Source organism: Hyperolius riggenbachi, chromosome 8, assembly GCF_040937935.1.
Source record: "Hyperolius riggenbachi isolate aHypRig1 chromosome 8, aHypRig1.pri, whole genome shotgun sequence".
NCBI classification, from domain to species: Eukaryota; Metazoa; Chordata; class Amphibia; order Anura; family Hyperoliidae; genus Hyperolius; species Hyperolius riggenbachi.
Genome location: NC_090653.1, coordinates 81,759,845 through 81,786,071, shown reverse-complemented (window position 1 = coordinate 81,786,071; position 26,227 = coordinate 81,759,845). Strand labels below are relative to the sequence as shown.

General features: G+C 42.1%; 1 protein-coding gene across 2 annotated transcripts in view; it reads left to right on the top strand.

The window, feature by feature from the left end:
• LOC137528971 (estrogen-related receptor gamma-like) overlaps nt 1-26,227 on the top strand; it is an 84,653-nt gene that overhangs the window by 6,125 nt on the left and 52,301 nt on the right. Inside the window, exons 1-2 of one of the 2 annotated variants that reach the window (XM_068250798.1) lie at nt 17,315-17,411; nt 25,813-26,186. In XM_068250798.1, coding sequence (XP_068106899.1) covers nt 17,344-17,411; nt 25,813-26,186 — 442 coding nt within the window. In that variant the 5' untranslated portion in view covers nt 17,315-17,343. Of the gene's footprint in view, nt 1-17,314; nt 17,412-25,812; nt 26,187-26,227 lie in introns of those variants that run through there. The other variant, XM_068250799.1, reaches the window with a different exon arrangement.

The window sequence follows — 26,227 nt, the reverse complement described above, 5'->3', positions numbered from 1 at the left end:
TATCAGATTAGACCCCTATCTGCCCCTAGGGCACTCAATCACCCGCCCACACCCTCAGAATGCCCTCAGACCCCAGCCCTGATCACCTCGCCAGTGCATTGCTTGCATCTATTCCCCCCTCTAATCACACCTTGAGACACCCATCAATCACCTCCTGTCACCCCCTAGCACACCTACCCATCAGATCAGGCCCTAATTTGCCCCGTGTGGGCTCCTGATCACTTGGCTAAACCCTCAGATCCCCCTCAGACCCCCTTCCGATCACCTCCCCAGTGCATTGATTGCATCTATTTTCCCCTCTAACCACCGCCTGAGACACCCATCAATCACCTCCTGTCACCCCCCTAGCACTCCTATCCATCAGATCAGGCCCAATACAACCTGTCATCTAAAAGGCCACCCTGCTTATGACCGGTTCCACAAAATTCGCCCCCTCATAGACCACCTGTCATCAAAATTTGCAGATGCTTATACCCCTGAACAGTCATTTTGAGACATTTGGTTTCCAGACTACTCACGGTTTTGGGCCCGTAAAATGCCAGGGCGGTATAGGAACCCCACAAGTGACCCCATTTTAGAAAAAGACACCCCAAGGTATTCTGTTAGGTGTATGACGAGTTCATAGAAGATTTTATTTTTTGTCAAAAGTTAGCGGAAATTGATTTTTATTGGTTTTTTTTCACAAAGTGTCATTTTTCACTAACTTGTGACAAAAAATAAAATCTTCTATGAACTCGCCATACACCTAACGGAATACCTTGGGGTGTCTTCTTTCTAAAATGGGATCACTTGTGGGGTTCCTATACTGCCCTGGCATTTTAGGGGCCCTAAACCGCGAGGAGTAGTCTAGAAAACAAATGCCTCAAAATGACCCGTGAATAGGACGTTGGGCCCCTTAGCGCACCTAGGCTGCAAAAAAGTGTCACACATGTGGTACCGCCGTACTCAGGAAAAGTAGTATAATGTGTTTTGGGGTGTATTTTTACACATACCCATGCTGGGTGGGAGAAATTTCTATGTAAATGGTCAATTGTGTGTAAAACAAATCAAACAATTGTCATTTACAGAGATATTTCTCCCACTTAGCATGGGTATGTGTAAAAATACACCCCAAAACACATTATACTACTTCTCCTGAGTACGGCGGTACCACATGTGTGGCACTTTTTTACACCCTAAGTACGCTAAGGGGCCCAAAGTCCAATGAGTACCTTTAGGATTTCACAGGTCATTTTGCGACATTTGGTTTCAAGACTACTCCTCACGGTTTAGGGCCCCTAAAATGCCAGGGCAGTATAGTAACCCCACAAATGACCCCATTCTAGAAAGAAGACACCCAAAGGTATTCCGTTAGGAGTATGGTGAGTTCATAGAAGATTTTATTTTTTGTCAAAAGTTAGCGGAAAATTGATTTTTATTGTTTTTTTCACAAAGTGTCATTTTCCACTAACTTGTGACAAAAAATAAAATCTTCTATGAACTCACCATACTCCTAACGGAATACCTTGGGGTGTCTTCTTTCTAAAATGGGGTCATTTGTGGGGTTCCTATACTGAACTGGCATTTTAGGGGCCCTAAACCGTGAGGAGTAGTCTGGAAATCAAATTTCGCAAAATGACCTGTGAAATCCTAAAGGTACTCATTGGACTTTGGGCCCTTTAGCGCAGTTAGGGTGCAAAAAAGTGCCACACATGTGGTATCGCCGTACTCGGGAGAAGTAGTACAATGTGTTTTGGGGTGTATTTTTACACATACCCATGCTGGGTGGGAGAAATACCTCTGTAAATGACAATCTTTTGATTTTTTTACACACAATTGTCCATTTACAGAGTTATTTCTCCCACCCAGCATGGGTATGTGTAAAAATACACCCCAAAACACATTGTACTACTTCTCCCGAGTACGGCGATACCACATGTGTGGCACTTTTTTGCACCCTAACTGCGCTAAAGGGCCCAAAGTCCAATGAGTACCTTTAGGATTTCACAGGTCATTTTGCGGAATTTGATTTCCAGACTACTCCTCACGGTTTAGGGCCCCTAAAATGCCAGGGCAGTATAGGAACCCCACAAATGACCCCATTTTAGAAAGAAGACACCTCAAGGTATTCCGTTAGGAGTATGGTGAGTTCATAGAAGATTTTATTTTTTGTCACAAGTTAGTGGAAAATGACACTTTGTGAAAAAAACAATAAAAATCAATTTTCCGCTAACTTTTGACAAAAAATAAAATCTTCTATGAACTCACCATACTCCTAACGGAATACCTTGGGGTGTCTTCTTTCTAAAATGGGGTCATTTGTGGGGTTCCTATACTGCCCTGGCATTTTAGGGGCCCTAAACCGTGAGGAGTAGTCTGGAAATCAAATTCCGCAAAATGACTTGTGAAATCCTAAAGGTACTCATTGGACTTTGGGCCCTTTAGCGCAGTTAGGGTGCAAAAAAGTGCCACACATGTGGTATCGCCGTACTCGGGAGAAGTAGTACAATGTGTTTTGGGGTGTATTTTTACACATACCCATGCTGGGTGGGAGAAATAACTCTGTAAATGGACAATTGTGTGTAAAAAAAAAATTAAAAAATTGTCATTTACAGAGATATTTCTCCCACCCAGCATGGGTATGTGTAAAAATACACCCCAAAACGCATTATACTACTTCTCCTGAGAACGGCAATACCACATGTGTGGCACTTTTTTGCAGCCTAACTGCGCTAAGGGGCCCAAAGTCCAATGAGCACTTTTAGGCTTTACAGGGGTGCTTACAAATTAGCACCCCCCAAAATGCGAGGACAGTAAACACACCCCACAAATGACCCCATTTTGGAAAGTAGACACTTCAAGGTATTCAGAGAGGGGCATGGTGAGTCCGTGGCAGATTTCATTTTTTTTTGTCGCAAGTTAGAAGAAATGGATTCTTTTTTTTTTTCTTTTTTTTTGTCACAAAGTGTCATTTTCCGCTTACTTGTGACAAAAAATAATATCTTCTATGAACTCACTATGCCTCTCAGTGAATACTTTGGGATGTCTTCTTTCCAAAATGGGGTCATTTGGGGGGTATTTATACTATCCTGGAATTCTAGCCCCTCATGAAACATGACAGGGGGTCAGAAAAGTCAGAGATGCTTGAAAATGGGAAAATTCACTTTTTGCACCATAGTTTGTAAACGCTATAACTTTTACCCAAACCAATAAATATACACTGAATGGGTTTTTTTTAATCAAAAACATGTTTGTCCACATTTTTCGCGCTGCATGTATACAGAAATTTTACTTTATTTGAAAATTGTCAGCACAGAAAGTTAAAAAAATCATTTTTTTGCCAAAATTCATGTCTTTTTTGCTGAATATAATAAAAAGTAAAAATCACAGGAGCAATCAAATAGCACCAAAAGAAAGCTTTATTAGTGACAAGAAAAGGAGCCAAAATTCATTTAGGTGGTAGGTTGTATGAGCGAGCAATAAACCGTGAAAGCTGCAGTGGTCTGAGTGGAAAAAAAGTGCCTGGTCCTTAAGGGTTAGAAAGACTGTAGTCCTCAAGTGGTTAAAGAGACACTGAAGCGAAAAAAAAATTGATATTATGATTTGTATGTGTAGTACAGCTAAGAAATAAAACATTAAGATCCGATACATCAGTCTAATTGTTTCCAGTACAGGAAGAGGGGCCCATACACTCAGCCGATTTTCTGGCCGACCGATCGATCCCGATCGATCGATAGATCGATTGCAAATCTGTTGGCCAATCGACCAATCGATGGCCGATTTCGATGGATTTCCATCGAACTTGCAGGGTGGAAAATTTAGGGCGATCTGATGAGATTGCTTATCAGTTTGCATTGGCCTTAATGGAAATCTGATGGCAAAAAAATGCCATCAGATCGAATTTCAATAGATTTCAAACTGAAATCTATTGGAATTCTATCCTGGTAAAAAAATGTTCTAAAAACGCATCAGATAGATCATCAGATGCATTTCTTATCTATCTGCTGCCAATCTGACGAGTGTATGGGCACCTTTAAGAAACTCCAGTTGTTATCTCTATGCAAACAAGCCATTAACTCTCCGACTAATTTGTCTTAGTCGTGGAGAGGGCTGTTATCTGACTTTTATTATCTCAACTGTAAGTGAACTGTTTACTTTTTCTCTGCTAGAGGAGAGGTCATTACTTCACAGACTGCTCTGAAAGACTCATTTTGAATGCTGAGTGTTGTGTAATTTGCACATATTATGGAATGATGCAATGTTAGAAAAAACACTATATACCTGAAAATAAAAGTATGAGAATATTTTCTTTGCTGCTAATCTTCTAGTAATTATTCATAGTACACAACCAATTCACTATATCATATTTTTTTTTCCGCTTCAGTGTCTCTTTAAATAGTAATAACCATTAATAAAATGTTTCCTATCCCCTACTTGCACTTTTGACACTGTTGTTATCCTTGGCAGGTTTTGGTGCGCCGTATCAATTGTGCTGTATAGAGTGCTTGTGGGGCCCCATGTAAAACTTGCACTGGGGCCCATAGCTCCTTAGCTACGCCACTGCAGCACATGACTGATCAAGTAATAACACTTAAAGTGTACCAGAGATGAAACATTAAAAAAAAATCATGCATACCTTGGGCTTCCTCCAGCCTGATCGCTCCCTCTGCGCCGTCCTCCGCCTCCTGGATCTTCGGTAATGGGTTCTGGTATCTTGGCCAGTTGGGCCAGTCTGCACATGCGCAGTCCTCCGTCTCGCTCCAGTGGCCAGTTCTGCTCCTGTGTAATAGTACTGTGCCTGCACAGAAAGCTCCTGGCGATGGGAGCGCAGATATCGGGACCGTTACCGAAGATCCAGGAGGCGGAGGATGGCGCCGAGGGAGCGATCAGGCCAGAGGGGGCTGGACGAAGCCCCAGGTATGTATGTTTTTTTTTAGTTTTTTTTTATGTTTCTTCTCTGGTACACTTTGACCGAGATCCAGCAGGGGCAAGATAGCAAGTTAGAGTTCATGATGGTGCCTATACAGTTTTATAGATGGACACCCAATGTAGCAAAAGATCCCTCTCCGATCAGAATATGATCTGTTCCTGCTACCACACTACTCATAAGCTGAATACTCACCTGAAGATTGATCGGGAAGTCCTCTCAGCGACACCTCCCGACAAACGAGAATTCCTCCATCTTCCTACCGCGGGAACACGCAGCGGCACACAATGGGCGCAAACAGGAGTTCAAGGGATTGCGCAGAAGTAGTCGGGGGACATTAACCACTTCAGGACCACAGTGCTAAACCCCCCTAAAGACCAGGCTATTTTTTGTTAAATTGGCCACTGCAGCTTTAAGGCCAAGCTGCAGGGCCACACAGCACACTAGTGATTCCCCCCCCCCCCCTTTTCTCCCCACCAACAGTGCCTGCGCACAATCTCCTGCAGTAGCCGGCCCCAGGATTTGACGCCATTTGGTGTTAGGCGGTCCTGGGGCTGCTGCCGGGTTGGCAAAAAAAATCATGGGTACGAGACTATAGATTTTTAATAGATTCCAGTATGAGAATCTAACTCACTGTCAGACTCCTCACACAGCACAACAAGCTGCTTTTCCCCAATGATGACCTCTACACCTCGCTCCCCTCTCGCTTCTCCTCCCACTCTGACTGAATACTGTTGGTGTAAACACACAGTACAAACAGGCTGCCCCTGTAATCTCTGTGTCTGATGCAAATGTTTCACCTTGCTTCATGAGAGAACCGGCCCTAAATGTGTAATTATCAATCCCTCAACACACTTATCTCTCAATACAACAATCAGTTTATGCTGCACCTTGTTAAAGAGACTCTGAAGCGAGAATAAATCTCGCTTCAGAGCTCATAGTTAGCAGAGGCATGTGTGCCCCTGCTAAAACGCAGCTATCCCGCGGCTAAACAGGGGTCCCTTCACCCCCAAACCCACCCCCGCAAGACTTGGTCGTCAACTTGGTCGTGAAATTTTTCTTCCTGGAGGCAGGGCTAACGGCTGCAGCCCTGCCTCTAGTCGCGTCTATCAGACGCGCATCGCCGCCTCTCTCCGCCCCTCTCAGTGAAGCAAGACTGAGAGGGGTGGGGAAGAGGCGGAGGTACGCGTCTGATAGACGCGTGGGAGGCAGGGCTGCGGCTGTACGGAGGGGATTTGGGGGTGAAGGGACCCCCGTTAAGCCGCGGGATAGCGGCGTTTTAGCAGGGGCACACATGCCCCTGCTATCTCTGAGGTCTGAAGCGAGATTTATTCTCGCTTCAGACTCTCTTTAAGCATTCAAGAGGAACTGTAGTGAAAATAACAACAATAATAGTTACATAGTTATTTTGGTTGAAAAAAGACATACGTCCATCGAGTTCAACCAGTATAAAATACAACACCAGCGTGCTCCCTCACATATCCCTGTTGATCCAGAGGAAGGCAAAAAAACCCTTACAAGGCATGGTACAATTAGCCCTTAAAGGGCTAATTGTACCATTTTAAGAAAATTGCTTATTTTTTACAATATTAATTTATAGATTATTTAGTCAGTGTTTGTCCATTGTAAAATCTTTCCTCTCAATGATTTACATTCTGAAAGGTATCACCGGTGGTGACATCTTTAGTACTGTCATGTGCAGCTTTGTATATCGTTCGTTACTGAGAGTTCTATGAACAGAGGGATATATTGCTTACTTGGCAGTTGGAAAAAGTTGTTATTTCCCACAATGCAATGAGATCCACAGACCGCAAACTGTCAGGACCATGGTCACGACAGCACACTGTGGGGGGGGGGGGGTTCACCACAACATCAAACCTACAGACTCCCCTGATGTTCACAGAGGCGCTCAGCGTTGATGATACTGGCAGATGCTATTTACTCCTATCTGTTATTGCCTGATGAAGCGGGTTTGTACCCTGCGAAACGCATTGCACTTTATTTGGAGTATCCAATAAAATTGCTTTGACTGAAAATTCACAGTCGTATGTTCTGCTTGGAGGAGGTAAGTCCACCACTGCCTCCTCTATTACCAAGATGGGTTTTTAAGTTCTTTTAGTGTTTTTTATTCTGTTGGCGCCTCTGTTATCCTATTATCTACATCAAGTCCACCCTTGGTGGAGGGTTGTACTTTTCCTTCTTCTACTACAGAGAGCGACTTTTTAATCCTGAGTGGGGTCAAGACAATCTCCCCAACTGCTTTGACAGTGGTTGCCTAATTGGTTACCGTGGGTTGTGAGTATTAAATTAATATTCTTACTCTTCCAATTATACATTACCAGTACATACTACACTATATTGGGCTCTTGGTGTTCTCTCTTTTTCTCATCCCCTGATGATCTATTCTAGAAAGGTATAGATTTCTCACGGGAAAGGAGGTATTTGCTACTGATTGGAATACAGTTCAATCCTTGGTTAATGTTCCTCTTTAAAGCTTTGGATAACTTGTCTGAAATCAACTGGTTAGTTTTTAATTCCGATATGTTGAGGTCAACAGATTGCTGGCAAACTTGACAGAGGTTTGAAGCCATAGTTTACCCACCTAGATTTTGCAATGTAATGGTGAACAAGGGACTGTACCGTTCCTCACAGCATTTCTATAGCTGATGCCATCCTTCCAGAGATATTCCCTTTGGAAAACTGAGCCATGTGACCCAAAGATCTCTAAGGAGCTTCCAGCATAGTGGATGATTCCTCCACTACTGATTAGCTTTCATTCTCCAGCTCTTCTCTGTGTTGTTTAGAAATTAGTGGCAAGCACTGCAGCTCAGCAGAGTCTTCTCATTACGAAGTACAGTGCTAGCCACCAATGGTTAGTGTCTGACCAACCCAGGGAGAAGATGGTATCTGTGCTTACAGGTAGAGACTGACTGCTGCTCCTGCAATGCACAAAACCTAATGCATGGCTAATGATTGCACATTTAATACTCTCTGCTAAAGCATAGATTTCCCATAAACTGAATGTGTTATTTTGACTTGAGATATTTGATAGATCTTCTCCCTTGCCAGATGTGTTACTAAAGCAACCTGAATTTAGTGTTGTTCAAATCCAGGTTTCTATATGCCGTGTACCGCAGTTCAGCACCACAGCTTGTGGACAGGGTCATGGGGTTGAGGTCCAGGTTGCGCTCCACGTGGCTCAGATACTTCCTCCTTCTGGATTGACTAGTGTTAGTGCTGAACTGTGGCGGATTGCTGAATCTTGGTTTCTGAATGAAGAAACCTGGATTCAAAATCTTAACACTACCGGAGTTAGATTTTCCTCTACTTGATCCCATTTTTGCCATGTTGTTTATCTGGTACCTAAATAACTTTGCTCCCGGCTGTAGAATCCACTGTGTCAATATCATGGTGGGAGCCACATAGCTTTTTTGGAAATTACACAGCTAATTCCTGAGATGAGGTTTGATAGCAGCTGTAGATGCTGATGCTAAAGTGTTCTCTCTGCCTCTGCAGCTCCCCCACTGCACTGGAGGGGCAAATTTTGTTCAAAAACTCAAACGATGCTGTTGAATTTTCAGATACTAATGTCTTGTACAGGTGTAAGATTCCTGCTGTCTAAAATAACTTATGTGATTGTTTCAGGCAACAGTTGAGTGCTAAGCTTCCTGTTGAGCAGCCTGGTCTGTCTTTTGAAAGGAGGAGGGGCAGGGGAAGGAGGAGCACAAGGCGTCTTGCTGTGGACCACAGTGGGAATATCAATAGCAGTCAAGAATTATCCAACTCTGTGGATTGCTAAATAGCAAAGAGCCAATGTGGAGAGTGAGAGAGATATGAATGGAGCCTCAGGTTTGCAAACAGAATGACAGTGGAATTGTCTTAATAGTTTTTCTTTGTATTTTTAATTTTTTAATTTTTTTTATTTTTCTTCACTCTTTTTTTTTTCAGTGAAACCCCTAAGCATTTTACCTGCCTCACATTACACAGCCACACACCGAAGAGAGCTTCAACAAACTCTACCATACCTTGCACTTACTTTAACCTTTCCTTCAAAATACTCGGATAGCTCCGGGTGACCCAGAACTACTTGGAAAGTATGAGGGCCTAAAAGAGACTAAAAGCCCTCTTACTAAAAGCATTGCTGAGTATATGTGATAATTATTTTTTTAATTATATTAAGATTATTTCCAGATTTTAGGGTCTAAAAGCGGTGCTTTGTTTTTGCAGGCTTTTAGACCCTAAAACCGTAAAACAATCATGCCATCAGAAAGCCTGCAGCAGCCCCTGCGCTTACTCCCCCCACCTCCCCCCAGGATCTAGCGCTGCAGTTCTCCCTCCAGGGCCGGATTTGTACTTACCAGTGCCCTAGGCCTGCTGTCACCAAGCGCCCCCCCAACCCCCCCACCCACCACCACCACCAAAAAACATTCTGTCCACCTATCTGACTAGCGATCACTGGTTTGAATGGGCTCATTTCAGTTGTGCTGCTGTGCCCCTCATTGAACAAAGAATCAGTGGATGCTCTGTCCTCTCACGATGGAAATTTGCGCTCCTGCTCGAATGTGCACAGCACCCGATAGTGTTCTGGGAATGCATACTTGAGAAATTACGCTGATGTATGATCGGTACTCGTCAAGAATGCATAACACTGTACCGGCCTTGGTTGCTGTGCACATCTGGGCAGGAGCAGGAAATTACAGGGAGAGCAAGTGGCCAGAGCATGCACTGCTTCTTTGTCCTCTGTGCGGCTGACTGCAGTTGGAGCCACAAACAGGTGGCAGGACAGTGCAATGGAGAAAAGCCCAAACAAAACAGAGAACAGGTAAGTAGCAAACATCCTGTCAAGACCCACTTTGGATGTTTGGTTGTAATTAGTGTGGACCTGAACTCAGAACTTCCTCTCTGCTCTAAAAGATACTCAACAACATAACCTTTAAAGAAAAAACATTTCTTTGTTACAGCTGATACAAATCCTGCAATAAATAGACAGTGTGTCTAATTCCTACTTTCATGGAAGCAAATATATTAACATCTTGTGCTTTAAAATAAGCTTATATGCTGTGGCAGCCAGGTGACACAGGGAAGATATCAAATTTGTGATTAGACACAGATGTGGAAGAATTCGAAAGGCTCTCTAAATACACACATGGTGCATGTCTCTGCATGGTTTCCTTCTGTCCTGTGCAAGAGTTCAGCTCCACTTTAAAGCATCTGAATGACATTTATTTATATTTGCTGAAAAATCTACGTATCTCTTTTGAATGCTGAATGTACATATGGCGGTGTGCTTTAACATATAGACAGTATACAGGAACAAAGTCTGAAGAAGGCTTATTAGCAGAAAGATTACTCTTTTTCTTTTAAGTCAATAAATGGTATCATCCTGATTCAAAACTCTCTGCTTTTGCTGATGGCTAAGATGGTACAATGCTCTAATGCTACAGGAAAGCAGAAGGATGCCAATTCATACACACTAGCATAGAGGTAGTAACAGCTCAGGTGACAGTGACAGTTTAGCAATGAAAGGGAAGCATACAGCATTTTTATTCCAGGCTGCAGCAGTTCTCATAGATGGTCAGAGATGAAAGACAGAAAATGAGTCAGGAAAGAGTTAACTTAAGCAGAGACCAGATCACTGGCTAAGAAGAAAAGAAAGCAATAAATTAGGCCTAGATAAGAAAGTGTAATTTACAACTGCTGGGGTCAGACAGTGTCACAGCTCTAAAAGAGAAGGCGAAGAAACTAGCAGAAATGTTTATGAATGCCTGCATTAGAACTCAGCGGAACTTAGTTTTATCTTCTTTGTAATGTAAATCCCTGGTATTTCTCACATCCACTTGTACTGTATGTCGATCCATATAAATAATTGGATCATCAGGTGACAGTTATGATTGATCCTGATTGTTATAACACATCAGGAAGTAAGAGGTGCAGGGATTGGGGAACTCTGGAATTCCTCTATTAGTGCAGAGCAGGGCGCTGGCTGGCTGCGCTGCGGGAACAGAGGAGATGATTTACTTTGACATATGACCTCTTCTCTCTCCAAGTCATGCCGCCCTTCTGATCTTATCTGATTTTATCGCCCTAGGCCGTGGCCTCTGTGACCTTTGCAGAAATCCGGGCCTGTCTCCCTCCATACTCCAGGTGGTGCTGAAGGGGCAAATACAGGGTTGGTGAGATTGCCGTCTGTCGTCATGATGACAGGCAGCGATCTCATCAGGGGGATGGAGAGCCTTGGAGGAGAAGAAGAAGAATGGCTGCTGGCGTCTGGATCCCCAGGTAGGTGAGTGATAAACGCCTGTTGCGCACTATGAGCTGCATAGACCTCTCGATGGTCACCACAAGTCTAGCTCTGGGTAACCGCTCTGAGCTGCGATTTTCCAACCCCGAGTCTGACTCGGGGTTACCGCCAAGGAGGTTAAGTTAACTGTGGTTTCCCATGTTGCACCACCCCTGAATATACTCTGCGTTGCTTTTCAGTAGAAGTGCTGGTCTGTCTCTTTTAGTCCCTTATACTTTCCTAATGTTTCTGGATCACCATGAGGTATGTGGGCATAGTTCCCAACTGTCCCTCTTTCGGAGGGACAGTCCCTCTTTGGTAACCCTGTCCCTCTTCCCTCCTCATTTGTTCCTCTTTCAGAACTTTGTCCTTCTTTCTTTGTAGCCTGTAGTCTACCTTTGGGTCTGTAACTCACTTCAGGTTTGAAATTTGCCTTAGTAGAGGGAAAAAAGCACCCTGAGAGGAAAAAATACAAGACAACGGTAGCACCAATAGTGCAGTAAGTCACAGTGTAATAAAACTGTGTTAAAAACCGCTAAAATTGGAAAGATTGAGGTGGCTTACCTCAAGGACAACACATTCATATAGGGAATAAGGGCCTATTTCCACTACACACAGATTGGATACAGATTGGATACAGAATGGATGCAGAAAAACTGACTCCAATGAATGCCTATGGACCTGTTTCCACTAAACGCGATTTTTCTGATGCAGATTTTCCCATAGGCATTCATTGGAGTCAGTTTTTAGGCATCCAATCTGTGTGTAGTGGAAACAGGCCCTAAGCAAACGTTAATATGCACTAGGCAACACGTTTCTTGGGTCTTTGCCCATTTCCTCAGGCCGAATACAGTGCCAAAGCAGATGCAAGCCGGATCGTGAGTCACCTCTGGATAGAATAGATTGTTCCTCTGCCCGGATCACTTCAGGATTACTTTAAAGGCAAAATATAGATTTTGTTCAATGGGTTCTGTCGGGGGGCGTGGGGTTTGAAAATAAACACGGACATTTACCTGGGGCTTCTACCGGCCCCCTGCAGCTGTAATGTCTCACGCCGCCCTCTAATACTGCTCCGTTCCCCGCCGCCAGTCCCGGTCTGATATTCGTCACTGTCTGTAAAATGAAGTGATGATCTCTATGGTATTGTGTTTTCCTGTTATCATTCACTGTGTTCCTCTTTGTTCTAAGTAAGCTGCATTGCCTGATGGTGGTGTATTATTTGGTTGTGTATGATTTATCTCTGCATGTTTTTCTTCAGTAAAGAGTTCTAACTTGTTATACTGGATGCCTATCGGCGTGTACAGAACACTCTGCTCCATCAGTTTTCAGTGCATTTTTTCTATCCAATCCTTACCAAAAAGCCCTATTTGTGACATCTTAACATATCCTCCCCCTTTGCTTGGCCAAGAACTCCTGTTCCTTCAGTCATTACACTCCATAGTTATTTTGGTTGAAAAAAGACATACGTCCATCGAGTATATAGCATATAGCAACAATTTACCAGGAAATAATTAGTAGCTATTGTTCAGTGTTTACTGACCTGTCCAGTTGCTCCCTCCTCCCCCCCCCCCCCCCCCCCCCATAGTAACGGCTATATGGCGGCTCACTGTCCTCTCCCGCCTGCGGGTACTGCAGTCCTGTGATATATACACTGTTCATATCCTTTACATGTACAGCTGGTAATTTGAGTCCGAATCCAGCATTTAATATTTCTGGCACAACAAACCTGGAGAGAAAAGCCGATGATTTGTGATTGGCCCTAATCAGACAGATTATACAGGGAGTGCAGAATTATTAGGCAAATGAGTATTTTGACCACATCCTCCTCTTTATGCATGTTGTCTTACTCCAAGCTGTATAGGCTCGAAAGCCTACTACCAATTAAGCATATTAGGTGTAATGAGAAGGGGTGTGGTCTAATGACATCAACACTCTATATCAGGTGTGCATAATTATTAGGCAACTTCCTTTCCTTTGGCAGAATGGGTCAAAAGAAGGACTTGACAGGCTCAGAAAAGTCAAAAATAGTGAGATATCTTGCAGAGGGATGCAGCAAAATTGCAAAGCTTCTGAAGCGTGATCATCGAACAATCAAGCGTTTCATTCAAAATAGTCAACAGGGTCGCAAGAAGCGTGTGGAAAAACAAAGGCGCAAAATAACTGCCCATGAACTGAGAAAAGTCAAGCGTGCAGCTGCCAAGATGCCACTTGCCACCAGTTTGGCCATATTTCAGAGCTGCAACATCACTGGAGTGCTCAAAAACACATGGTGTGCAATACTCAGAGACATGGCCAAGGTAAGAAAGGTTGAAAGACGACCACCACTGAACAAGACACACAAGCTGAAACGTCAAGACTGGGTCAAGAAATATCTCAAGACTGATTTTTCTAAGGTTTTATGGACTGATGAAATGAGAGTGAGTCTTGATGGGCCAGATGGATGGGCCCGTGGCTGGATTGGTAAAGGGCAGAGAGCTCCAGTCCGACTCAGACGCCAGCAAGGTGGAGGTGGAGTACTGGTTTGGGCTGGTATCATCAAAGATGAGTTTGTGGGGCCTTTTCGGGTTGAGGATGGAGTCAAGCTCAACTCCCCGTCCTACTGCCAGTTTCTGGAAGACACCTTCTTCAAGCAGTGGTGCAGAAAGAAGTCTGCATCCTTCAAGAAAAACATGATTTTCATGCAGGACAATGCTCCATCACATGTGTCCAAGTACTCCACAGCGTGGCTGGCAAGAAAGGGTATAAAAGAAGAAAAACTAATGACATGGCCTCCTTGTTCACCAGATCTGAACCCCATTGAGAAGGAGGGAAAACAGTATACCTCTCTGAACAGTGTCTGGGAGGCTGTGGTTGCTGCTGCACGCAATGTTGATGGTGAACAGATCAAAACACTGACAGAATCCATGGATGGCAGGCTTTTGAGTGTCCTTGCAAAGAACGGTGGCTATATTGGTCACTGATTTGTTTTTGTTTTGTTTTTGAATGTCAGAAATGTATATTTGTGAATGTTGAGATGTTATATTGGTTTCACTGGTAAAAATAAATAATTGAAATGGGTATATATTTGTTTTTTGTTAAGTTGCCTAATAATTATGCACAGAAATAGTCACCTGCACACACAGATATCCCCCTAAAATAGCTAAAACTAAAAACAAACTAAAAACTACTTTCAAAAATATTCAGCTTTGATATTAATGAGTTTTTTGGGTTCATTGAGAACATGGTTGTTGTTCAATAATAAAATTATTCTTCAAAAATACAACTTGCCTAATAATTCTGCACTCCCTGTACTAGCAGTGGGCTGATAATTTCCCAGAGGTCAGGTACGGGTGGAATCCCAAATCTCAGAGCTTTCCACAGTGCTAGCTGCATTTCATCATTAAACTGGAACGTCTGCAATAATAAAGTTGCTTTTTCATATGTATGATTGGAGATGGCAGTGGTAGTTGGATCATGTCTATGCATGATGAAAGGCTAGCTGTTATATAAGGCTTTAGAGCTGGCCCCACTAGAGCGTTTTTGGCAGCGTTTTGGGATCGCTTTCAATTGCTAGCGATTTCCCAAAATGCTTTGCCAATGTAAGTGGATGGAGCAGATCCCACTGGAGCGATTGCTATTAGGGAAATTGCAGGACACGCAGCATTTTGGGAGTGCTTCCATTCTCTTGTATGGAGCTGGAGGAATCGCTTCCGAAACCGCTTACAAAGCACTACCACAGATCGCTAGTGATTTTCACTTTGTAGGGGGTCCCACGCCTTATTGCTACTTGTGTCCTCATTTAGGAGATTTCCCCTCGGTACTTGTAATTCCAGTGCTTGTTAGTTTTGGTGTGGGGAGAAGCAGCTATGATATTCAGAGTATTGATAGAATGCCCTTACCATTACTTTATCACTTTACAATTATGTTTTTTAAGTGATTTCATTGCTTAACCCTCATTGATTGCTCAGCCTTGCTAATGCCCTTATTTTAAATCTTGTTCCTGATACCTAACCCTAGCCTCACCCATTCCCAACATTAGCCCCTTATTGATGCCTAACCTTTACTTTCCACTATTGTTGACCCTTTTCTGTTGCCTAACACTTAGGCATTTTTTGTGGAGTATACAATAAAGCCTTTGTCTAAACTAGACAATTCGAGTTTTCAGTGTGGTGTTAAGTCCACCAAGTCCACCACTACTTCCCTTTATAAAGTGTTGTTAATGTATTTTATTCTTTCTGGCGCCTTTGTTCGGTTCTAATAAGTACAAGCTTGTCCACCCTTGGTGGAGGGGTGTATCTACTATCATTGATCTACAGCAGGCATGGGCAAACTCGGCCCTCCAGCTGTTACGGAAATACAAGTCCCACAATGCATTGTAGGAGTCTGACAGCCACAGTCATGACTCATAAAGGCAACTGCATTGGGGGACTTGTAGTTCCATAACAGCTGGAGGGCCGAGTTTGCCCATGCCTGATCTACAGAGAGCGACTTCTTAACCTGAGTGGCCTTAAGTGTACCCGAGGTGACATGTGGCGTGATGAGATAAACATGTGTATGTACAGTACTAAACTTGTTAATAACCAAGGTGTTTTACTTGTTTTATTTTGCTGCCTGAAAGAGTTAATTTTTTTTAGGCATGGAAGTGACAGCTTCTGTCTTGTCAGAAATATAGTAAACATCACTGATAAGCAAATTACAGCCATAAAAGTTTTCCTGACAGAATACATTTTTCTACATATTTCTGAGAACAGAGGGAGAGAGTAAGGGTCAAAAGAGTTCATGTATTTTCATTTAGGGACACTTAATAGGCTGCAACTGAGCAGAGACAACAAAACATTCAATCTACTTTCTAAATGTTTAAATATAAAATAAAATTCTAGGATGTCTAAAAAAGCCATTTTTAGGAGAGGGAGGATAAAAATAATTGCTTATCTCATCAGTTTATTTTCATCTTGGGTTCCCTTTAACCCGAGTGGATTACCACAAAGCCAACCCAGTGGGTGTCTTAGTGGTAACCCACCCTTGTGAATATCCATTCACATTCAGATTATCTTATTTAAAGAGGAACTCCAGTGAAAATAATGCAATAAAAACAAGTGCTTCATTTTTACAATAATTATGTATAAATTATTTAGTCAGTGTTTGCCCATTGTAAAATCTTTCCTCTCCCTGATTTACATTCTGACATTTATCACATGGTGAAATTTGTTACTGCTGGCAGGTGATGTCACTGGAAGTAGCTGCTGCTGGCTTTTTTGGCAGTTGGAAACAGTTGTAAACAGCTATTTCCCACAATACAGCAAGGTTCACAGACAGGAAACTGCCAGGGCCATGGTCCTCACAGTTTCCTGTGGGAGGGGTTTCACCACAATATCAGTCATGCAGAGCCCCCTGATGATCTGTTTGTGAAAAGAAATAGATTTCTCATGTAAAAGGGACATCAGCTACTGATTGGAATGAAGTTCAATTCTTGGTCACGGTTTCTCTTTAATACATGACCATGACATTGTGGGTTCTCAATTTCTCTTTGTTTATAAACTGTCTACAAATAGTTCAAACCAGCCAACTGCCACTTCCTCAAATTATGTCTGGCAGGGAAAGTGGATAATGTCCGTACAGGCATCAGACTGCTGGTCGAAACCATCACAAAGTTTTTGGCCATCAAAAGTCTGTATGGGACATAAATGTGTGGGCCTGGCAGGCTGATATGCTGATTAACTTGGCTCCTAGATTCAGTACAGTCTTATTAGCAAATCATGACCCTGGATTGGCTGCCGTGGGTTACAGGACATGTCCCCTCGCTGCCTCCCGTGCTCAGTAAAGACCACAATCAAGTGAAAATGAACCTGTCAAAGCTGCGAGTGACACTCTGCTTTTCCATGTAAGTGGCAGTAAATTGAGGAATAAACAATCCATCACACAGCTCACACACTGGGGGATGCATCCGGCCTGCCAGTTTGCACAGTCTAATTATTAATACTATTAAACAGGTTAATATTTCCCTATAGACCTATGTGTGCATCTGCAATTATGTGTCCGTCTCCCCCTCACAGCTGTCTCTATGCAAATCCAGAGAGGAGGGAGGGAGGGGAGTGAGTGGTCCAGCTCTCCCATCACTCTGTGCAGGAGACTACACAGCTTGGGGTCTGTCCAGAAAGGATTCCGCAGCTCCCTCCACATGGATTACTTAGAATTAGCCTGGCTGGATATGCCAGCCGCCCAGCCAGAGAAACATCCATCTCCTCCGTAAGTAACTGACCTGCTCTCTTACCACCTCCTCAGGGAGGCTGCTCTGTGCATCCACCACTCACTGCACAACATTGCTATAGGATTATGCTGCATAAAACTGATAGACTTGCATGCACATTTAAAAAGTTGGTGAGGAGGAGGGGATTTCTCTCTGTCTTATTGAATGAGATACGAACAAAAAAAAAGTATGGCTTATTGTCCAGAAGACCTCAATTAAATACCAGCTATCAGTGGCGTAGCAATGGGGGATTGCAGAGGTCTCGACTGCACCGGGGCCCCTGTGCCAGAGGGGCCCCCGTAGGGCCCTCCCTCAACTGCAGTATTATCTCTTTATTGGGCCTGTGCTTGTAGTGATCACTTCTATAAATGCGCTGAATGATAATAATCATTAGCAAACTGTTCCCCATCCCCTTCTTGCACCTCTGACACTGTACTTGGCAGGTTTTGGTGCACCGTATAAATTGTTATGTATAGAGTAGTGTGTGTGTGGGGGGGCATGTAAAACTCGCACCGGGGCCCATAGCTCCTTAGCTACGCCACTGCCAGCTATAGTGAGAATGGTTTATGTATGCTGGAAGCTGGATTCTGATTGGTTGTTATAGATGACCGTACTTTATGACTCTGCCTTAACCATGGTCTGATTTAAAGAGTCAGGAATGGACATTAATAAGTTGATGTGTTGGAGAGACCAAAATCGGCTGGCAGGATGTGACTACTCTTGGAAGAAAGAAATGTTGCCTTTCCTAAAAACAGGCCAAGGTAGATGCATTTACATATATCAGGCATTTGTAAATTGCTTAAGATTTCACCCTCCAAAGTTATAACCTTAATCACATTTCCCTACAGTCATCGTTGGTAGTCAGTTTGGAGTTTGTTTCTAGTACCTTTACATTCTTTGTTTGAGGGGGGGGGGGGGGGGGGGGGGAGAGAGAGAGACCACAAATCATGGCATTAAAATTATGATGTGGTCCTAGCAATGTTTACACTCCTTTCCTTGCCTTCCACTGTTGACCATCATAGCCTTCTAGCTCACCTTTCAAGGGTCATAAAACAAATGATCATGATCTTCAAACTGACTACAGGTAGCCTTAAAAGCACCTGATCGGATGGACTCCTTTTAATATATCGTCTGTCAGTCCCTCCTGTATTGGAGGGACTGAAGGTTAGTAGATGAAGGGCCCCATATTACTCTAGTCCCACTGCGCTCGCAGGTGCTGCTCCCCTATACTTATGCCCCTGTAACCCTTTAATTCATAGCTTGCATATTTGCGTGCAGCGATCTGGTTGTATAATCGTATAATCTATTAACTCTATGGGACACAATTTCTTAAGCAATTTTTCTAGTACGATATACTTGCTGGAACAATCATCTTGTTTTTTTTTTCACCATTGTCATATCTTACACTAGGTGTTCAGTTTTTTTGCACACTAATATCTGAATGTTATAGCTTTATAGTCAATTATACAGTAACACATGCCTGCCTAGTCATAGAAGAGGACCAGTCACCAATTATCCATGTCAGAAGTTTACATTTTTATACACAAGTTTATTTCCTGTGTTTATATCATGTAAACACCTGAAACAGCACTTTGCAGAGTACACAGAGCTATTCCAAGCTGTCCATATCTTCAAATCAACATACAGTCTCACAGCACGTATATTTGGAAAAGTCATTATGAAGTTTTGAGAAAATATTATTTCACGGTTCTTTCTAAAATGTATTAGTTTTTATGATCCCAAAAAATAAACAAATCTGGGTTATTCATTCAAAAAGCAGTTTCCAACCAGTGTAATATATGCAATAAATACATACAATTCTTAATGGTATTAAATGCAATGGTAAAATGATAAGCCGCTAATAGTCTATTAAAAGCTAAAAAGAAGTCTTGCTACAGAATTGATTAATTAATATTACATACTGTATATAGGATTATTTTTATGTACCATTCAACACTATTCTCATACATTTGGATTTTAGTCTGTTTATTGTAAAGGACAATGTCCCTGTGTTAAATCATTATAAACCTAACATGTACTGTACTTAATTGTTAAAAGTAATGTAAGCAAAAAATCATTTAAAACTGTTAAAGAAAAATGTAATTAAACTAGATGTACAAGCCATTGCTTTGTTGGAATGAATATATTAGTTATTCTTTTTTTTATAGAGCATCAACATATTCCGTAGTGCTGTACAAAGTGCAAAACCTACAACAATTGCGAGCAGATACATGAGCAGTTCAACAAGGTGTACAATCAGGACAAGCAGTGACACAACTACCGATACATATAACAGGGGGGGGGGGGGAGGAATCTGCCTGGAATCGGAATATCCAATACAAACATTAATGCTGAGTAATTTCATCCACCGCTTTCAACCGAGGGAGTAGCTTGGAATAGCAGTGAAACAATTTATAGTACTTATGAACTTTAGGTGAATTTCAATTATTTCCCAAGATATACCAGAAAGTGGATAAACCTCAAACTTTGTAAACCTGAAGAAGGGATGCAGTTTTATTACTAATTGGCAAACAATAAAAATATTTTTTTATGCCTTTTTTTTTTCTAGTATTGAATGACCCAGCAATAAAAAGTTAGCCACACCCTGTTTAATCACTGGGTTTGACCTCTGCAGAGTAGTACAGGGCCATGCTAGGTTGTGGGCAGTAGCGTAGCTCATACCTCCCAACTTTTTAAGATGAGAAAGAGGAACACTTAAGCCACGCCCCTGCCACACCCCTGATCACTCCCCCATCACACCCCTGGTCACGCATACCATAAATATTTCATAAGAAAAATATGTTGTTTTATAATTCAAACCTCACTGGTCCTTTCTATCCTGGTTCATTTTCCTTCATATTAACATTTTAAAATTAGTAATAAGTAAATTTAAAGGATGGGAATAAAGTTTAGAGTCAATCAAACACATTTTTAGTAGATAAATATATATATTTACATAGAAAGAGGGACAAAGTCCTGAAAGAGGGACAAATGAGGAGGAAAGAGGGACAGGGCTCCCAAAAAGGGACTGTCCCTCCAAAAGAGGGACAGTTGGTAGCTATGGTGTAGCTTAGGAGCCCTTGGCCCCAGTACGGGTTTTACATTGGGCCCCCAAGCACTATACATAACAATTGACATAGAGCACCAAAACCTGCCAAGGACAACCACAGTAATAGAGGTGTAGGCTAGGGGTGTAGGATAGAAAATAACTATGTGGATGGGTCTTTGACAGGTTTATGTATTTATTTTACCTACAGTATATTCTGGACCCTTGTGTATTATGTTTCCCAAAATGACACCTGACACCATGGCACTATAAAAATAACGACACAGTAATTACTAAAAATAGGATTTTTTTAGACAATGTTTTTTCTAATTATTTTGTTTTTTATATCATTATTTTATTTTATTTGTGCATAGATTCCACTATTGGTTCCGCTATCACTGTACCCTGTAGATATCGATGGTAGGTAAATTGATATTATAGGAGAGACAATTAGGACTTGAGTGAAATTGTGAAATACTGAGTGCTGCTTATAGAAAACTGAACAGACGTCTGTATTGTAGCAACCATAAGAGATTCCTCCCTTTTATGCTTGTAGCACAAGCTGGAAAATTAATGTGAAAATCTTGTAGAGGAGGCAGGCGAAATATACATGGGTGCCAACATTTTGAAGGAAAAATACAGCGATGCACTCACCAGTAATAGTTCTTAACATTTTAAATAGGGAAAGACATTGTAACTGCTAAATGCAATGGAGAAATATAGTACAAGTGAGATTTTGCCTACAAAAATATTTGTAATTTTGTCTTGTTGTACTGAGTTTTCTCCTGGGCACACTAGATAGACAGGGCAGGAGCTACTGACCGGAATGTGCAGATCAGCAGCACAATGATGAGTCACAGTGGCTTCTCCTCCTGTACGGCGTGTGGAAGGGTACCTAAAAAGCAGGAATTCGTGGCAACAACACCCCTTTTGGTTTTCAAAAATTTTGTAAACAAAACTCACTTATCGGGGTTATTTAAAAGGAATCTATACTGTTATTCATTTTATGTTATGTACCAATCAAACGAAAGATATTTGGTGTAGAATGGTGATTCAGGCATCAAATGAAAGAGGAGGGCACAAGCTACAGAAATGTATGCATCTTTAAGTACTTTACAGTACTGGCCGGAGTCTCTAGGCATACCCATGAGAGGTGCTCTGAGTCCCTTTAAGGCAGTTAACTTGGCCTTAGGTGCAGAGACTTGCAGACAGTCATAGGCTGCTGTCATATCACATTATGTAATAATGCAGAATAATGAGTTGATCATGCAATACTAAACCATTACTAACCAGGCCAGAGTGTCTGGTTAGTGGTGACCTGCTGAGCCTAGGATGTCCCTTTTACAATGAAACCAGAGGGTTTTTGGTGATCCTTTTCAGGTGATATCAGGCAGGGGGCGGGGTTCATAATGGCATTGCTCTCTCCCCCGTTGTTTCCATACATGTTATACACTGTATGTTTTGTCATATTTATGATGTTCACCAATGTATGAAAGCAGACAAGGGGGCAGAAGACTGCAGCCCAACAATATTCTTATGTAAATACCAGAGATATGACTCTGCATTTAGTTTCTAGCTAGCATTGTCAACGTTTTAAACTATTAAAACATTCCAGTGATGGCTGCATAAACCCAACTGAAAGCCCATATTGTTTCTGTTTAAAGAGGAACTCTAGACAAATAGAAAAATATTACCATTTCATATAGTTACGTATATGTGCATTTGTGTATACAAGCCTATAAAAATACCTCCTATCAAATCTGTGAGGAGCTGTGCAGCACTGAGATGTAGTTTAGGTAGCCACACAGTTACTGATTTTTCAGTTTGATTCACGGCAGATTTGATCAGATGTCCATACGATAGAAATTTCTATTGATTTTGGCCAACATTTGATTGAAACCATCAATCAGATAGGATGGAAAATTTCTGTTCAATATGGTCGGGTCAAAAGCTGGGAATGATTGGTGGGCCATAGCGTTACACTGCATTGAGCAGTACACCACTTCTATTTTATCAGTTTTTCAATAGAATTCAGCAGGAAATCTATGTGTTGTGTGTGATAGGAATCAAATCCTCTCTGATCAGATTCCAATCAGAGAGCGATTGATTGTTATGCCATATCGGGCGGCAATCTGAGTGCATGGCTTACATCGTGCAGTGCTGTTATTCCAACGTATCAGTTAGCGCTGACCTGCCCTGTTCTGAAGACTGAAGGAGGGGCTTCCTCCATGCTGTGTTATTCAGCCTCAAAGGCACTCATATTGTTTCAATAGAAGCCGTACTGCACATCATTTAGGTATTATTCACCTGAGGAAGTGGGTAAAGTCCAAGAAACTCGTTGTCTGACCAGATTTCTATGCAATAAACTTTTCAAACTACTTTTGAGTTGTATTGGCTACTATTCTACAGCAGTGGTAAGCCAACTACCACCTCTTCTTTTTTCTATTGGTTTTAATTGTTTAATACATTTTGGGCGCCTACACCCCTCAGTACTGTGTGAATATAGTTCATCACTACATTCACAAAAGCAAGTGACATCTCTACCATAAAAGTAGAAACCATGTATAAATACCATCCAGGTACATCCCCACCTTCACTGGGCCAGATATTATTTAAGATGAATAGTGTGAAGTGGAAAACAGTCCAGTTGTCGGACAAATACAAATGTGAAATGCTCTTTGGAAATGATGGACAACACATCCTATGGGCCCAAGAGAAGGACCATCTGGCATCTTATCAGCACCCAGTTAAAAAGTCATATTAAGTAGTGGTATGGAGGTGCATTAGTGCCTATGTTCCCAACCAGTGGTACGTGTACCCCAGGGCATACTTCTGGATGAGTCCTGGGGGTAGTCTGGCTTGATGTTAATTAAGTATAAGAAATTTAGAGTTTTGGAAAATATTCCTATATAAGCTATCACACCAAATTAAATATACCTGTGTTAAGGGGTACTTGGTAAGTACAAACTTTCAAAAGAAGTTCAGTTCATAATAAAATAATGAGAAATACTGCATTAGTGGACATGGCATGTTTAGCTTGCACACCTGGAAAGGCAGCATTAGTGCTGAATGCTTTTTCCAGCTTTTGGAGCAATGTGTGCTGCCATCCAGATGATGTATTTTCCATATTAGGTCTTGCTTATTTTATGAACTTAATGCCAGACTGCATACTGCACGTATTACAACAGCATGAGTCCATAGTAAATGAGTCAGGATGGTAAACTGGCTTGCCTGCAGTCCATACCCACAGAAAAGCAAGAGAAGCTGTGCTCATCCTATGGAGGGCCCAGAAGGAGGTGCTGAGGGGAGTGGGGAGTGGCAAATTCACACAAAACAATTAATTGTTGTTCATACACACTGAGTACATTACAAAACAAAAATATAACTAAGGAGAAATTGAGCTGTTGAGCAGCTGAAATCCTACCTGGCGAAAGAATGAGACATTTCACCTTCAGAACTACAGCAATTGGTCTCTTCAGTTACTAAATCAGATCATACCGCTGTTACCGCATAGTTTTACACATGCCTCTGTCCCAATAGAAATAAGTTGCTGCCATTAAATTCAAAATGAGCATACATTTATTTTTAACAAACAATATTTTTCAGTTTTAACATTTGCTGTGTTGTCGTTGTACTATTTTAAATGAAACATGAGAAGAAATTTAGCCTTACAACCAGCATTACAGCTAAATAACTAGCATTTTCGGAAGGTCTGCCTCATTACAGGTGCACTTTATCCAAGACCAAGTCTGATAGTTGCAGGAGGGTTTCTATACTTACTGCAGCAGAGATGATCTTGAATACAGAAATGAACTAATGAGAAAATCCCTTCAGGTTTATCTAGCACTTTGGTCTCTGAAGGCAGCACTGGAGAAGAATGCAATACTGGCTATTCAGATAAACAAAATGGAGTCTGTGATGTTGTGAGAGATGAGGAGGTTCCTGTCCCTACCTCCCAGATTCTCTGGAGGGTGTCATCCAAATGGACAGAATCCATGTTAAGCATCTCTTTCAAAGGCTATCGAACGGTATTGATCAGGATGTCAAGTGAAGAAGGCAGGAGACAGGTTCTCCTTTCATGTCAGTTCTTATAATAGGCCCTGACTCTTCTGTCCCTCCTATCACTGTTATCTCTCCCTCCCTCTCCATGCAGAGGCTCATCAGGGTGGGTCTGCTGGAAGTATTAAGGTCTCAGATAGCCTTGGCACTGCTCTCTAAAGGTAATCATAGATGTAGAATGACAGGAGCCTGATATGGACCATTTTTGGCTTGATCAATGTCTGATCTACTGTTGTTACCTGCTGCATCCACAGAATTAACATTGTCACCCATTTGAGGTGGAGACCACCGGATAAGATGACTATCATCTTTTTTGTTGTTGTATCTTTGCTTTCTCGATCACCAGGGACAGAGAGATAAGTTCCAATACAGGGTAATCTTAATATGGCAATAGACCAGAAACTATAGTCCAGTACTGGCAAACTGGCAGAAGAGTTCAAATCACTCCTAAACTGAGAGGAATATGGAGGTTGCCATATTTATTTCATTTAAACCATACCAGTTTCCTGGCATCCTGCTGGCGTGTCTGAATCCCACCCCTGAAACAAGCATGCAGCTTGCAACTGAAGTCCAACTAGATTAAGTCAGACTTCATCCAGAAACATCTGATCTGCATGCTTGTTCAGTCTATGGCAGTGGATCAGCAGAACAGCCAGGCAACTAGTGTTGTTTAAAAGGAAATAGAGCAACCTTCATTTGCCTCTCAGTTCAGGTGTCCTTTGAGAAAGATCTGCCAACATTGCCATATATTTATAACACTACAACATATTTCTTATTTTGATTGAGTACATGGGGATACCCTTACAATATGTTGGAATAAAGCATGGAGACTTAAAGCTCACTACCTCTCCAAAACTGTACAGATATCTACCTGCCTAATCTCCTGCTTCACTTACAACCTCTTTGTGCTTGTTTAGCGCATGTTCTTGGTTTACAGCAGCCTTTCCTGGGCACCAGTAAAAGAGCACTCTTGGGAGACGAGCTACTTATTCAGCAGAGTATAAAGCAAGTCTAGTGTCTTCCAACAGCACCCCCTAATGGTGGCCTGGATGATTAGCTGTTGCACATGAAAAATATGCCTTAAACAATTTGCAAGAAACTGCAGGCCATGGGCAGTGAGTCTTATAATTAAGCTGATCTTGAGCCTGAGGTACAGGATACATTGGTAATTTGTTCCTGTAATGTACAAAAAAATGACACCTCTAAATGTATTCTAGCAAATACATTCTATTATATTGTGCAAATAAAAGGGATGAAGGTCCAGATTTCTTTACGTCCTTCTTGTTGTCTTTCAGGTTTCTTTGTGGAATTTCGCACAACCTGAACCTTCAGGTCAAAGCCGAGCCATCCAGCCCAACACTACAGATGGACACAGGAGGCTACTTCAGTCCCGGTGGAATGTCGGACACAAGCAGCAGTTATGGCCTGTCTGTAGGAGGACAATCTCAGGGTTTGGACTCTCCCTCCGCACTGTTGGGATTCCCTGATACCACTGAAAAGCTGTTTGTGGATAGTCCGCCCTCTGTGGGGGAGGAGCCTAGTATGCAGTGTGTTCTGAGGTCTGTTCCCAGGCGACTCTGCTTGGTGTGTGGAGACACTGCATCAGGATATCATTATGGAGTCGCTTCTTGCGAGGCCTGCAAAGCCTTCTTCAAACGCACAATACAAGGTAAGAACAATATTTTATTTTAAGCGTTTGATATATTTGAT